General features: G+C 46.8%; 2 protein-coding genes across 2 annotated transcripts in view; one reads left to right on the top strand and one right to left on the bottom strand.

Annotated features, from left to right (window-relative positions):
* PRDM4 (PR/SET domain 4) overlaps window positions 1-12,418 on the top strand; it is a 38,961-nt gene extending 26,543 nt beyond the window's left edge. Inside the window, exons 8-11 of the mRNA XM_019544799.1 lie at window positions 2,107-2,234; window positions 3,434-3,748; window positions 9,432-9,600; window positions 11,851-12,418. Coding sequence (XP_019400344.1) covers window positions 2,107-2,234; window positions 3,434-3,748; window positions 9,432-9,600; window positions 11,851-12,163 — 925 coding nt within the window. The 3' untranslated portion in view covers window positions 12,164-12,418. The remainder of the gene's footprint in view (window positions 1-2,106; window positions 2,235-3,433; window positions 3,749-9,431; window positions 9,601-11,850) is intronic.
* Window positions 12,419-13,122: 704 nt separating this feature from the next.
* PWP1 (PWP1 homolog, endonuclein) overlaps window positions 13,123-16,400 on the bottom strand; it is a 31,877-nt gene continuing 28,599 nt past the window's right edge. The window contains exon 16 of the transcript XR_002102881.1: window positions 13,123-13,373. The gene's annotated coding sequence lies outside the window, so the exon portion shown is untranslated. The remainder of the gene's footprint in view (window positions 13,374-16,400) is intronic.

The following is a 16,400-nucleotide window of genomic DNA, read 5'->3' as shown; positions in this document are numbered from 1 at the left end:
AATTAATTGTACCCCACCCAGCCTGCACACTTTGCTCCCACCCAGAAAGCACACAGAGCCAGGCAGACCTACGTGTATCTTGCAGGGTTCCCTGCAGCGCACATGCAGTTCCCAGCATGCACGTGCCACCAGGGGAAGCCCTGAATGATGGAACCAGCTGCCTTCCCTGCCCCACGCAGCTGCCAGGACTCCGCCAGAAGTGGTGGGGAGCCCTATTGTATGCTTCCATGGTGGCAGCCAGCTCCATCATGTGGGGCTTTCCCCTGGCGGCATGTGTAGGGTACATTTGCCCTGAGGGACCCTACTTACTGCTGCTGCTGGTGGCAGGAGCTGTGCACTGTTGTAGGGGGAGGGTCCCCACAGCCCCGGATCCTCCCTTACACCGCACACACCCACACCCTGCACCCACAACTCCACACATATACATACACCCCACAACATACCCTACACACCCCTCGCACACAGCCCCACACCCTCACAAACCACACCCCCCTACAATACATCCCCACATACAAAATATAAGAGTAAGACTTTATTTTTGACCTATTACTCAGTCACCTCGATTATACAGTACACAAACGCAAATCATGACAAAAAAAGTTGTAATAAAATTAGAATATGTTATAGTAGATATTTGACTTTTAGTATATTTAGTATATGATTTGTTTGTTTTTCCTGGTTCAGATGGCAAGGCCCCCCCTCCCAAAAGGAATACTTCCAGGGGCAAGAGGAGGGACTTCTGGTGACAAAGATCAGGGCTTAGGGGTGGGATTTCTGGTCCCAAGATAGCAACTAGGAGGTGGAGTACCTGCTAAGGGGCAGGGCTACTCTTGCAGCCCTTGACAGCTCACCAAAACTCATTAAGTGACTCTCCAGCCAAAATAATTTCCTGCCCCTGATCTAGTTGTTTAAACCCTTGTTTTAGTTTGTTTTTTGTAGTGAAAGTGGCAGCCTTTTGCATAGGCAACTTGTAGGGGTGGCAAATGCCCCTTCCTCCCCCCAAGATTGACTGTTGGCTTCTGTGGGCAGTCGCCGCTCGTGCGCACCCCCACCCCCGCTGCTGGCTTCTGCAGACAGTCGCCACTCACCACTCGCAACCTCCTGCCCTCCCCCCTCCTGCCAACACTGCTGCTGGCTTCTGCAGGCAGTCACCGCTTGCCATGACACCGATGCTACCACCCACAAATTGTGCCCCCCCCAGTCTCGGGATGTATCAGTCGATGGCCTTTTGCCACCTCCTCTCTCCCTGACATCTTCTAAGTAGTTAATAAAGATGGTATTTACCTGCCCCTTTGCATTATAGCCTTATTGGTAATGTGCCCCAAATCAAAATGGACCAGTGGACAAAAAGCCCATCTCTCTGTTCTTGGATTCACTGCTCTTCTCCTAACTTGTACTGACACCCAGTTGTACCTTTCTGCCTGTTGGGGAGTCTGCAAGGAAAATAGTCTCACTTTAAAATTGCTCCATGAATGGGCTGGTAGGAAAAAGCAGAATTGTCTCCATTAATCTGGGATACTAGATGGGCCTGCTGCCATTTACACGATTAGTCTTAACAAGTAGGAATCAAGAAACTGCTACTGACCCCAGGTTTTCAGGAGGTGTGGTACAGTGTTCATCCTCTGCCATTCCCTGCCAGGCCAGTAAAGGGCTCTTTTTTCATTGTTTTTAATATAAACAATCACATTCCAGGAAACTTAATCAAGTTCTGTCTATACCTGGAGATGGTTTTGCTATTAGTGTGCATTATGTATTTTCTTTCTTTCTTTTTCTTCGGGGCAAAAGCATGAAAAAAGATATTTGTTCTCTAGAGGTTTTCAATTTATTACCCATAATCTGCTATTTATTATGCCAGTTACTTCCTCAGAACACAGTTAAATTGTCACAATGCTTTGTGACTTCATAGAACACTAAGCAGTAAGAATAGAAGAACTCTCAAGAAAGAGATTCTCTTTTTATGTCATCATCCCTAGTAGTCAAGAATGAAGGAAATAATGAAATGACAGATGAGCAGAATTGTTTTTAAAATACAAATGGGAATTCTCCCTGTTTTGTTTGCAACATGACAATTATGATTTCTTTTTTAACTCTCCATGGTTGATGTAGAAACCGGGAAGAGCAGAATCTGGTAGCTTATCCACATGATGGAAAAATCTATTTTTGCACATCACGGGACATCCCTCCTGAACATGAGCTGCTTTTTTATTACAGCCGGGATTATGCTCGACAGATTGGTAAGAAAGAAGGCACACTTACTTGCCTTTGCTGAAAAAGTTTAGCTCAAAGTCCCTTTTTGTGGTGCTTCTGAACTGGGATTTTCTTTTGTTCTGTGACACAACTTAGTGATGAGTGCCACAGTTGTCCTATAAATTACAATTAGTTGGGTGTAGATAACATAGTTATATTGTTCTATAATAACCCTTTTTTTTTTTTTTTTGGATCATGATGAGAAGGTTTCAGTAGAAGAGATATATCTTTTCAGTTATCTGTTGCTTAGGGCTCCTAATAGCAAAAAGCTGATAGCAAAATGTGTAAGAGTCTGAAGATCTGCCTGGTCACAAGAGATCCCACAGTAGTTTTCTTCATAGAAAAATTTCCACATAATAAATAATGATGTACTTTGCAGTCACAGTGCCTAGAGCTTTCAGTGAATGCTGTTATACAGACAGACAGTGGTATGGCACCAGATGTGATACAAGCTTTCCCTCATTCATCTCCATGCCTTAACTGAGAATCACATCTGTGCCCACACTGATTAGTAACGAAGGAATTTCTGGGTCTGCCTTGCAGTTTTGGCTTGAAGGACTCAAGCACAAAAGGAGACCTTAAACTGACTACTATTTGTTCTTTTAGATTTACAAGAATGTGGCTGCTGGCTATATTTTTGATTGATGATCATAGCAAGAGAGAGAATTCCAAAATTCTTATCCAGACTTTATTTAATCCTTATTGAGGCAAAACTCCCATTGAAATTAAGAATCAAGTAAGATCTGCTGGAATTTGACTCAATCCTTGTACTGTTACTGAATAGCACTATGTAGGGCATTTCCACCTGCGGATTGCACTTACTTTACAGAGGTGCGTTAAGTATAAGTATTATCATTTACAGACAGGGAAGCAACAACACAAATTTGCCCAAGGTAGTCTAGCAAGTCAGTAACTGAATCAGTAATAAGATTTAGTATCCTAGACCTGTGATGAAATTGTTGCTTCAGCTGAAGTACAGTTAGTCCATCCTGAAATGCGAATTGAGCAATACTAATGTTTCAAGGAAGTACAGGTACCATAGCACTGTAATGTGTTGATATCCTTGATTATGTGTAATATCAGAGGGGTAAAGGTAGGTGTATAGCCATGTTAAAACAATAAGTCAGTAAATATTTAGAGTGTCTGAAGGAATGGTGTGTCTAATAGAAGTGCTTTTGTGTTAAAGGTGTCCCTGAACATCCAGATGTGCATGTGTGTCACTGTGGAAAGGAATGCACTTCCTACACAGAGTTCAAGACCCATTTGAGCAGCCACATCCATAACCACCTCTCCAGCCAGGGACACAGCAGCAGTCATGGGACAAGCCACAGTAAGGAAAGGAAGTGGAAGTGTTCCATGTGCCCCCAAGCTTTCATCTCCCCTTCCAAACTTCATGTCCATTTCATGGGACACATGGGCATGAAGCCACACAAATGTGATTTCTGTAGCAAAGCTTTCAGTGATCCTAGCAACCTCCGGACTCACCTCAAGATACACACAGGTAAAGTAGATGAATTTTTAGATGATGTTTCAAAGAACATTTTATTAAATAAATTCATTGCTGGTAAAAGGTGCCAGATTATCAGTACTATTCCTGGACATAGGAATCCTTTGTCTGTTCACGGAAAAATGCCAGTATAGACGACAGCAGTGCATACTTACTGCAGCTGCTTCCTCTGTGTGCCTCAGCTTTGACCTGGAAGAACTGTCAATCTACTACTTACAGTACCTGAGTGCCTGACTAATTGAGGACCAAGAGATGAGAGTAATAGAGTCACCAAGCCTATTTAGTTCATGACTTCACATGCTGTGACCGCTAATCTGGGTGCTAATTATGTCGGGGTTTCATGATGTGGACACCTATCTAGTAGGAATTGCACTAAAGCCAGCTACTCGTTTCCCTGTAAACTTCTGTATTGTTATTAAATGGCAACTGTTTTCTATCAGTGCGCATCATATTAAGTATGTTGTCTGAGGAGTGTCTTAAGGGTACAGAGGTAATTTATCCATCTGTCTCATTCCTCAGGCAGGGAGGTTAACACTAAACAGATTGTCAATATTGGTATGGCAGCAGTTGAGATCTAAGTTGATGTTTGAGACTGCAAGAACAAGGGAGAGTTACCAAAAACCAAACTGAGATAAACCTTGCAAAGGAAATTAAAATAGATATAAAGAGGTTCTTCAGCCCATAAGTGAAAAGAGAACTAGGTAAGAAATGGTGCACCTGTTCCAGTGAGAGATGATCTATGTATAGCCCCAAAATAAATTGATATTTTTGTCTTAGTTTTCAGTAAAGAGGATGTTGATCACAGAGTCTGAGATGAAATCAAATGGAAAATACCTCATTTGATCTAGAAGAAAAACTGCAAGAGCTCAGTACATTCAAGGCAAAAAGACTGGATAATCTCCATTCCAGCATTTGTTAAATTGTAGGTCCAGTAGCAAAGTGTGTTACAAATCCGTCAATTGGGAGTAGTGTCATATGAGTGGAGAGCAGCAAATACAGTAAATATGTTTAATAGGTAGGGGGCAGAAATCTGATCTGAACAGATATAGGCAAGTTTGTCTGACTTCAGCAGTAAGGCTATAGAAGAAGTTCTGAAGGAAAGAATAAGATGCAGAACTAAATGAAAAGTGAGATAGAATGCAATATCAGTTTACTAAAGGTAAATATCTAACTAACCCAATATCTTTCATTGATAAGGAAAAACTTATTTCATAGACAAAGTAAATATAGTAGAGTTACCCTATCTAGACTTCAGTAGGGTATTTGATATGGTGCCTGAAATGGGGGAGAGAGGAGGAGAACAGTTAGTTATTTTGAAAGGAGAAATGCAAGGCTGAAGGGAGGTTACTAGTAGAGTTCCTCAAAGAATAGTTTTGGCTCTAATCTCATTCTCTGTTTTATTAATGACATTGGCACAAAAAAGTAGGAGTGTGCTAACAGATTTCCTCCCTCCTTAAATTTATTTGATGGCACAAAATTTGGAGGCATTGTCTATACAGAAGAGGATCAGAATCTCATACATAAAAAACTGGTGGACTTTGAGGACTGGAGTGAAGAAAAATACAGTGACTTTTAATGATGCAGAGTGCAGTGCAATCGACATTAAGACTAGTAATGAGTGTCTCCTTTTTGAGTGATTGTCCATATGAATATCCTCATCATGGGTATGCATGTTCCATAGCACTTGATCTTAAAGTTGTTTTTTATTGTGATACATCCATAAGGGTGCCAATTCCCCTGGTGGTTCAATCTTCCCTCAGTTAGGGGAAGGACTTTGGTATGTGCAACAAAATACTACTTCTCCCTGTGCACATATGTAATGATCATGCTGGACACTAGGCCTGTGCAAAGCGGCTAGTATTCACTTTGGATTCGGACAATTCGGGAGATGGTGATTTTGATTCAGTCATTTGAATTATTGTCCTAAATTGATTTGGACAAATCTGATTTGGAGATTTGGCCACCACCAGATCGGCTGAATCTCTGAATCAAACAGACCCCATCCCCCACCCGCTCTCCCAGCCCCATCAATGGTTGCCTCACCTGGTCCCAGCATCCTGGCACTTAAAAAAAAATTTTTAAAAAATTAAAAACCCCTCCTTCACTGACTGCTACCAGGTGCAAGGGGGGGGCGGGGATCCCTGCTGCCCCCCCCACTGCCCCACTCTGCATGGTGGGCTCTGTCATGAGCCCCCATCTGCCACCTGCTCTCCCAGCCCCCACCATGGCTGCCTCGCCTGGCCCCAGCATTGGTTCTTTAAAAACAAAAAGAAAAACCACACTGACCGGCTCCTGCTAGGCAGGGGGTGATCCCTGCTGCACTCCACTGCCCTGCGCTGCATGGGGGGTTCTGCCATGGGTTTCCAGAAGCCCTGATGGCTGCTGCAGCAGCCAGTAAGTGCAGGCCTTTTTTTTTTTCTTTTTTTTTTCTTTTTTAAAGAACTGGGAGTTAGGGCTGGGTGGAGCAGCTATCAACAGTCCTGGGAGAGTGAATGGGGGATGCAAGCTCGTGGAAGAGCCCCCCCACACAGTGCAGGGCAGTGGGAGGCAGTGGGGATTGACCCCCACCTGGCAGGAGCCAGTGGGTGCATGTCTTTTTTTTTTAAAGAGCTGGGGTGCTGGGGCCAGGCCATTGATGGAGGACACTCAGGGGGGCTGGGAGAACAGGCAGGGGATGGGACCTCCTATGGTCCCGTCCCCCTTCCTCCACACCCCCATCCCCTGCTTACCGGTATGGAGTCCAGGTCCAGCTCTGTCCAGCTGTGAGTGGGGACTCCCCGAATCTCCGAAGCTCTCTGACTCTTTTCTGAGTTGATTTGGAGAGCTTTGAATTGATTCGGGCCTTTTTATTGGTCTCCCGATTCAATTTGGATTCAGAGATTCAGCTGCTGAATTGGGCCAGATCTCCTTCAAATTAAATCAGCACCCGAAGCTTCGCACAGGATGCCCTTATGGGTAACTTCTAGGTGTAGGAGGTCTGGGTTCTGTAGGAGATGAAAGTCCGTATTAAAGTGCTGGGGTTGAGAGTGATGTGGAGAACATGTTTTCTACACTACATAGATGGGTGTCATGTGCAGGTTCTAACAGACAACACCGCAGCAATATTCTGTATCAATAAACAGGGTGGGGTGACGTCCTCCCCTTTATGCAGGGAGGTAGGTTGCATATGGCAGTGGTGCATATGTCACCAAATCTACTTCTCAACGGTACACTTCATTGATACCGGGAAAATCAAAGCAAACTGAGCAGATCCATAGTCCTACACCATGAGTAAGAGGTCCAAGATTCTGTTCTCCACTCAGTGTTTGCAGACCGGGGTTCGCTGAGGATGTCTAACACAAACAAGTGTATCAGTGGGAAGTGCCAGTTCTGCTCCAGGAATTGTCCATGTCTGGACTCTACCCAATGGCTGTCTTATTCTGTGGTCAGGAATCCTCCCTTATGCCTTCATATCCAAGCTTCTGATTTCACTGGCTGTTCCTCAGTGTGTGAGACAGGATGTGGCCGTTGAGAATCATTCTGGCTCCTGTACAGTTAAGATCTTGGTACCAGTGCCTTCTGCTGACATTAATGAGAGTCTAGGGTTCTGTCTTGGGGCCCAGACCATGTGATCCAGGACAGAAGGAAAGTACTTGATCCAGCTCTGACTACTTCCATTTCATAACCTGGGTGCTTGATGGCTCTTGGAAATAGTGGGACTTCTTAGCCCTAGTAAGGGACATCCTTTTGCACAGCAGAAAGGACTTGAGTAGATACTTTTCTGGCTAAGTGATTGAGATACTCAGGATGGTGCCTGGAAAGAAACCTCCCCTCTAGATATTCCTCTAGTTTGGCTATGCTGGAATATCTGCTAAATCTTAAACGTTGTAGACTAGTCCATCAGCTCCATTCTCCAGCCAAAGGCAGACATATTTTACTTTCCCACAGTCCTGCAGTTCCTTAAATGAATGACCAAAGTTTTTCCCCTGGAAAGAGATCATGTCCCTTTTTGGGGCACAAATTTGGTTCTCCCACCTCTGCTGAGTTCTCTCACTATTTGAATCCATGGTAACACACTCCTTGCTCCACCTTTGTATGAAACCAGCTTTTCCAGTGGCCATTTCTGCAGTTAGGAGGCTGGGTGAGACCAAGGTCCTTCATATACTGCCTTCTGAGCAGATAAAATATTTTTGAAGACTTACCCAAGTTGTTACCCAAGATGATTGCTGACTTTTGCCTGAGTCAGCAGATGTATTTGCTGGTGTTCTTACTACAGCCTCACTCCTCCAGGTCTGAGGTGTTTCACACACTTGATGGCCAAGAAGTTTTTTTCTTGTACTTGCATGGGATTAGGCCTTTCTAAAAGCCTCTGGCTATTGTGTCTTCCACCCAGAGATCCAAAGGGACACACATCAGCTGGGTATTAAACTGTCACAAGAACTCCAAGGCAGAAGCTTCTCTAGGCAGAGCACGTTGCAGCAGAGCCTACAACTGATATCAGCAGGGAAGCTGCCATGTGCTCCATCCAAACCTTCACCAAGAATTACACAATTGCAGTAGCCCCAGGGCAGATACCGCGTTTGATCCTTTGGCTGATGTTTACCTAGGGAACTCTGAGGCCCACCTTCAGGTATGTGATCACACACCATCCTTTATCCCTTCAGCCTGGAACGCAAGAAGGGGAGGATTGTGGTGTGCCTGTAGATACTGACAGGGCTGTAAGTCAAGTGCTGAGGTGCACATGTACCCATGATGAGAATGTGGACAAGACATCTTGAAGAACTCTGGTTACTGGTAAGTAACTTCCCATTCCTCCGCAAGGTGAAAGCTCATCAGTTGAAAGCAGGAGGAGAAAGATCTGGATATGTTAATTGATCACAGGATAACTATCAACCACCAAAACAATGTGGCTGTTAAAAAGGCAGATGTGATTTTTAGAATGTACTGGGTAAAGTATGCCCAGAAAAAAGAGGGATATATTAACAATGTTGTACAAAGTCATGGTAAGATTTTATCTAGAATCCTGGATGCAGTTCTCATCTCCAGTGGTAAGCATCATTATTCCCACTTTAAAGACAGGAAAACTGAGTCTCACAGAGAGGAAATGATTTCCCCGAAGTGATCTGATGAGCCAGTACATATTTCCAATCGAGCTCAGTGTTCAGTGGCCAATTCTTAACCTTGCATTTTAGCCTCATGGTAAGTGCCAAAGCTTCCTGACAGTGATCTTACCTAGAAGATAGAGGATCTCCCATCTAGATGGGGCCCTAAGGTGTAGTAAACATTTGGTTACACAAATTGTTTGCTGGAATCACTTCATCTAACCTGGCACCTCCTATGGCACCTAAAACAATGGAGTCCCAATTCTTCATTAGCTCATAGGCACTACCATAAAAACTATATGAATATGAATAACAATTGCAGAGACCATGTGGATGAACACAGCAGATGGGCGCACTGCTTCTCAACAAAGTTCTCAGCGCTGTACATGCACAACTGAGCTTGAGTGACAGATTTTGGTCTGCTGAATGGCTAGTCCAAACTGTTGTTTTAAGTAGGCCTCCTGGCTAAGTTTGAAAGAATGGAAGAAGTGAAAAGGTAAATGCTTTGCCGGGACTCTCTTTTAGGGAGAGATTTTCTAGCAGTGATTAATGGAAGCCCTCATTGTCACTGTCTGTGTGTGTGTGTACAATTCCAGGCCAGAAGAATTATCGCTGTGCTCTCTGTGACAAATCCTTCACTCAGAAGGCTCATCTGGAGTCCCACATGGTCATCCACACTGGAGAGAAAAACCTCAAGTGTGATTACTGTGACAAGCTGTTCATGCGGAGGCAGGACCTCAAGCAGCACGTGCTCACCCACACGCAGTAAGTGATCTTGGTTGCAGGGACTGACTACCTGAAATATTAGGACTGTGTGTGGAATAAACAACAGCCAAATAATGGCATGGAGACTTCTGTATTTGAAAACCCCCAGGAGTGTGGACTAAAGTAACTAGGTGGGACTAAATGGTGATCAGCTCTAAAAGGGCCATGTTGTTGACATCTGTTGATGAAGTATTGTGGAAGGAAAACTATTTGGTAACCCTTCAGAGAATTTGCCAGGCTTCCTTTGTGTCCTAGAGAGGGCACCCAAGTTATCCTGGTTGCGTTGTGTAATAGCATTCTACAGTCATTACACTTTTACCAGTATAAGTGATCGGAAACCAGTCTATACCTGTAACAATAGAAGTTTGATGGACGTAGACTGGTTTAAAAATGGTGGAACCCTGTCTAAGCTTCCCAACCACTAAGGGCTTGTGTATTTTGTTTGGTACCAATCTAAACTACGCCACATACAGAAATCTGTGTAACTGGGATCAATTCTGCCACCTCCAGCTGTTTGAATGTCTGTACCTCGCCAAGCTGAAACCTGAGTTCCAGCGTGAGCATCTGGAATCAAGACAGAAATTACAGCCTCCCTGATAGTCTTACTCATCAGCACCTCATCCCCACCTCTTGGTTTCGTTAGTCCCAGACACCACCCCTGCAAATTGGGCTCTTAAATTGGGGTGTAAGACTGCACATTAGGAGCTCTGCAAATTGGGCTCCTAATTTGCAGTCTTACACCCCAATTTAAGCTCCTTGGTCTAATCTTCCCCAGCCCTCCAACAGAAGTGCATTGCTCAGAGCTCTCAGTCTCCACCTCAGGCTTCTTGTCTGATATCAGTTTCCCATTCACTTTCACAATTCTTGGCCAGCCAGTCCAGCTGTCTGTTTTCTTTCCTCCCCTCCCTGGTTCTGTCATCTAGCCTGTCTCCCTCTGCTTACAGCCCCACTTGACCTTCCTTCCAGTCTCCTTTTCCAAATCTAAGCTTTCTACCTGACCTTTCCTCTGGTCTTGCCTGAGAGATACTGGATTGATACTATAGGAGAGAGACTTACCCTGCCCTTTGTTCTGGTGCCCAGCACCATAGTAGCTGGGAGCATCAGGTGCAGGGCAAGGAAATGCCTGCTCAGCTTCCTTTACACCTGATTGCAGCATTTTCAGTGCAGGAAGAATCTGAATGAAATAAAAAAAACTACCTTCTAAATTTAAGTCTTTGGTGGGCTTTTGCAAACTGAGACATTTTCAGAGGGAATTTTTTATTTTTCTTGGAGACCTGACACCAAAGTGGGTATGTCTACATGTGAATTTACACACTCCTAAACTTAATGCACCTTGACCTAACGCAGCTCTCTGGGCAACCTGCCCTGGTCAGCACCCTGGACAGCCCCCAGAAGCCCTCTGCAGTGTATTCTGGCAGTGCAGAGCACTGGCATAGCGGGTGGGAGCCTCCAGTCCCCCTGGATGCAATCCCCGGCCCTGGCCCTGGCCCTAACCCTGTCCCCATATTCCTGCCTCCCCAGCAGGCCTGAGCTGAGCCTGCGGGGCCCCATCCTGCTGCCAAGAAAAAGAGGCAGCGTGGAGCCTCAGAGGCTTGGTTCCCGCCTGCTCAGTCACATAGCATTAAGGTGCCTTACAGTGTCTACATGTGCTTTAAAGCACCTTAACTACTGTACCTGAATTTGATACTTGCCTTATGCAGGTATTAAATTTAGGCATGATTAGCCTAAAATCGCCATTTTTAAGATGCATTAAGGGTGCACATGTGTAGACCCCTATCCTTAATGCACCTTAAAAATGGCTAATGCACCTTAAATCACCGTGTGTAGATGCGTCCAGTAACATCCCCAGTTCAAATCCCTGCTCCAAAGCTGTTTGATAAAGTAAAAGGTTCTGGTTGAGGAGTTCTACCCTAGGATTGTGCTGACTGGGATTTTTGATTGGGAAAAAGCTTTTTGACTCTACTAAATTAATTGCTAGCATGACAAGTGATCTACTGAGTTCTGGGAGGCAGAGAATGGAGTATTTGTACAGATGTGATAGCTTGTAAATCCTGTACAAGGACCTTTTTGCCTAGTGCTGGGCATGTGAAATCATTTCTGAATTATTCCCTGTAAAATGGAAAATGCATTGAAACAGTGATTAAATATATAAAGAAAAAGCAAACCAGTTCCTAGATCGCCTAAACAGACCTCTCAGCAGCATCTGCTTTGTATGATGAGTAATGTGTGACTTTTTTTTATCTTTTGCAGAGAACGGCAAATCAAGTGTCCTAAATGCGACAAGCTGTTCCTGAGGACAAATCATTTGAAGAAGCATCTCAACTCACATGAAGGAAAGAGGGACTATGTCTGTGAAAAGTGCTCCAAGGCTTACCTAACCAAATATCACCTCACTCGCCACCTAAAAATCTGTAAAGGTCCCACATCCAGTCTCTCTGCCCCAGAGGAGGAAGAAGAGGAGGATTCAGAGGAAGAAGAACTAATAGACTCTGTGAGGACTGAAGACTGTAGAATTAACCATGGAGTGTATTCAACAAATGACTCTCTTTCTGGACACAAGTGAGGAGAGGGAGGGAAAACTGCTTCGATGTAAAATTTTGGGAGAAAAAGTTACTCCCCTCTCCCCAACTACCAAGTTAGCAAATGAATCTATTTCCCTGATGTATTAACCTCTGTGGCCAAAACATTGAACTCTGACTGAGAATAGACGGTATGCTTATCTGTTGAGAGTGGATGGTACGCCTATCTATTGACAATGAACCATTTCTACTATGGAAATCTGCTTCAAGATCCTAAACATACACAGTGTGCTCTCTGACTTCTGTGCTGACTGCAGCTCATACTCTGCTGGTATGCTGCCAGGAAGGAGGTCACCTTGCTTGATTCTTTGGGCAAAAGAATAGCTGACCAGCCAAGTGATTTGGTTATTGTGGGGATGTATGAGCCAATAGTCTTGAACGGCCAAAGCCATGAAAGTGTGGCAAGTGTTTAGAAAGGAAAAAATGGTCGTGTCACTCAAGCCATGTCCACACCTTGCGCCACTGCTACTTGTCCTTAGGGAATGCCCGTGCCATGTACATTTTGGTGCATGGCAATTTACCCCGGGGCAGTACGCTGGGACAGCAGCCTTACCTGAGGTCCTGGGGCCTCCCAGGGCTGCAGCAATGTCGATTCTGCCACCTGGAGCCTGGCTGGTAGCTGCAGCTCAGCTCTGGGTGGCCCCGCTCCACTTTTGAGTGGCGCGGGCCGCCCATGTGTGCACTGCTCTGCGTTTTTTTCTCTGCAGGTTTTTGGTTTTGTTTTTTTGTTTTGGTTTTTTTGACCCCTGGACATACAAGGGTCAAAAAAACCCACAGGGAAAAAGGCAGCGCGCTGCACACATGGGCAGTGCTCCCTTGCAGCGCAGAGAACACCTCAATGCAGTATGTGGTGCCGCAGATGTGCTTGTGGTGCTCCATACTGCATGGCTGTGCTTGTCTGGACGCAGCCTCGGTGTGTATTTTTTTTTCACTTTTTAATTCAGTGGTTGAGTTTGTCTTCTCTCTCAGGCACAGATAGAGCATAGCACAGAGAATTCATGCTCAGGTTTCCTTCTGGAGCGGTGATTCTCAACTGAGGCTATTGGTATTCTGGGTTGCCTTGAAATCCTGTTAAGGGTGACTTAGGGTGCCAGGCACTGTGCGCAGTTAGGTGTGCAAATGTGATTAACAAGATGAACCCAAGGATCTCAAATAGGAATCCATAATGTTAAAAGCATTGTAACCTTTTGTGGTCTGTCTGAGTTCTTTGCAACAGAAGAATTGTTCTGTTAATTTTTCCATAGTTAAGAAATGAATCAGAAATGCCAGCTCTTAGTTTTCAGAGAGGTCTTGTCAAATGAGGTTGAGAACCACAGTCCTAAAGATACAAATTTAATGCTTTGGTTTAAAAAGAAAAACAAAAAGCAGTGAAGTCGATGCTCGTTGTGGACAAAACAATTACCTGACCACAGACAATGTGGAGGAAACCAAAAATTGGCTTTCAAAAAAACAGTATTTCCTCTTAGCTCCTGGTTAACTGGACAAGAGGGCTGGGAGTGATCCTAACACGTACCTGGTCTCAGTTTCATGGGATTGACTTGGCTTTTAGAGTGAACAAGAGACTCGCAAATGAGCGCGTAGTGTTTACAGTATGTATCGATACGCGTGGCTGTGCTGTGAACCTTGACCACGTGCGGTGGTGGTAGCAATGGGAGGGTTTGCTGCTAATGATATTTATGGAATGAAAATGTATTTCATTCAAATTTGTTTTCCTCTCGGGAAAAATTAAATATGACTGTTTTCTAACTGCTTTCTCCTAATTTCTAGTTTCCCTTTGTACTGTAATAATCACCAGGCTCAATCAATACAGGCATCTGATGAATGAAAAGAACAACATGGAATCTGATTGTGGAGCAGTAGAAAACCCTTGCAGATCTTTCGCCTCTCATGAACTAGCTAGCTGCATGAGGCTCCTACCTCAGCAGCCTGGGGCCAGGAACTAGGGGGAATGAATCCAAGGGCATTAGGGGGAATATCACCTCTGCTGCCAGTTCTGTTTGCTTTTGCCTGTAGACCAATATGGCTACAGCTTGTATACAAGGGCAAGTGAAACAAAGCCCATCTTTGACTCCCTGTCTTGTGCCATGACGGCCAGCTCCACCTGCCTTGTGCTCTCTCAGCTGGGCTCTGAGCAGCTGCTTTTGAGGAGTGGTCTCTACAGCAGCGATCTTCTAGTCAGTTCCCAACAGGCCCATCTTCACACCCCTAACAACCACATTTTACACCACAACAACCACTTAGCCAAGAGAAAAAGGTCATTATCCATATGAACCAGGAAACTAGTAGAAAATGGGTAGCTTGTTGGGAGGGAGGAGGGGGGAGAGAGGGCAAGAGGCAGGGGCAGGGGAACAGCAGTTCTGTAGCACCAATGCTAACATTGCAGGACCCATCTGCTCCACCAACGGCCCCCTTGGGGACTTCATAGCTGCCGATTCCGTGCCAAGTCTCACAGGGTGGGTTCGTGTCCTGCAGGTAGGCGCAGAGCAGGGGCGACAGCCCTTGGCAGGTGGGCTACAGCATGGCACATGAAACAATTTTGCTCAGCCTGCCATGGCCTGGCTGGGCTCTGGGCAGCTGCTGCCAGCCACGGGGCTCAGGCTGCTCCCAGCAGGTAGCAGGGAGCCTGCAGGCAGCCTGAGCTCCATGGCTGGCAGCAGCTGCCCAGAGCCTGGACTGGCTGCAGGGGGGACGGCCGCCTTAGGGGAGAGGGGGCTGCACTCTGCGTGGGCAGTGGCAGTGCTGGAGGGAGGTGGGGGGGGGCTAAGGCAAATTTTGGAGGTGGCCACAGCTCTGCAAGCCTGCTGTGGCCCTGCACACAGCCAGGCAGCAGGACAGTCCTCCCTGATGATGACCTGGGTCACTGTAGCCCCTGTCCTTGCCTGGGAGCCTGCTCATGTGCTGCACCACACCCCGCCGAGTCCCCGGCGTGGACCTACCCAGCAGCCAGCTGGAGGGGCGGCGCTAAGGTGGAGGGGATGGGGGGGCTCCTACAGCCACCACAAAGTTTGCCTGAGGGCCCCCCCCGGCCCTCCCCAGTGGGGGGCCAGGCTTGGAGCGCAGGCTTGGGCAGCAGTGGCCTGGGTGGTGCTGGATGGGGAGAACTGGGGGGGGGTACTAAGGTGAATTTTGAGGTGGCCACAGACTGCCCCCGCCCCCCCAGCAACAATGCATGTGGGCAGGGGCTGGGACAGCGCCCACATGCATGCAGGCCTCCAGGTGGCTGGTGCCGGAGGGGCTGGTGTTGCCCTGAGGCATGTGCCGTCACCACCAGGGATGAGATGCTGCTAAGCGGCTGCTGCAGGAGGGGCTGCACCGCTTCAGGGCTCTGCCCGCTGTCCACCCAAGGGTGCGCACAGCCGCCACTGACACAAAGCTAAGCTGGACCGCTGGAGCCCACAGGGTGGCTGGCGGGGGTGGGGAGGGCCACTCCAGAATTCCCCTTAGTGCCCACCCCCATCCAGCACTGCCTGGGCCGCTGTTGCCCACCCTGTTCCAAGCCTGGCCCCCACTGAGGAGTGCCAGGCTCAGCTGTGTGGGTTTGGGGGGGGTGGCTAAAGCTAATTTTAGGGTGGCCATAGCGCACCCCCCCCTCCCAAATAGCTGGCTGCTGGGTAGACTCCAAGCCAGGCCCTCAGTGGGGCGCGCTGCGGCCCATGAGCAGGCTCCCAGGGAAGCACAGGGGCTGTGACAGCTCAGCGCATCGTCAGGTCAAACTGTCCTGCAGCCCAGCCGTGCACGTGCAGGTGTCTGGTTCTGTGCACTGTCTCGTTTGGCTTTGTGTGCGTAGCTGGTCCTGTGTGCATGCATGTACATCTCTTCGCCTGGGTATGTGTTTGGTTGTGCATGCCTGCTCGCTCGCAGTTTCATAGTTAGTAGGGTCAGAAGGGACCTAAGCAGATCATCAAGTCCAACCCCCCCCCCCCGCCGCCATAGGAGAAAAAACTTGGGCTCAATGAGTCCAGCATAGTAGGCATCAAGCCTCTTCTTAAAGCCCCCAGGGTAGGAGCCAGCACCACTTTGCTTGGAAGTTGGTTCCAGATCCTACCCGCCTGATTGTGAAGTAGCACCTCCTCACGTCTAGCCTAAATCCACCCTCTGCCAGCTTGTGACTGTTATTTCTAGTCACTCCTGGTAGTGCTCGGGGGAACAGGGACTCCCCCAATGCCTGCTGATCCCCCCTGACTAGTTTGTGACAGGCCACTAGATGCCCCCTCAGCCTTC

Source organism: Crocodylus porosus, unplaced genomic scaffold (genome assembly GCF_001723895.1).
Source record: "Crocodylus porosus isolate Cpor-Errol unplaced genomic scaffold, CroPor_comp1, whole genome shotgun sequence".
Taxonomy (NCBI): domain Eukaryota; kingdom Metazoa; phylum Chordata; order Crocodylia; family Crocodylidae; genus Crocodylus; species Crocodylus porosus.
This window is presented reverse-complemented; position numbering and strand designations above follow the sequence as displayed.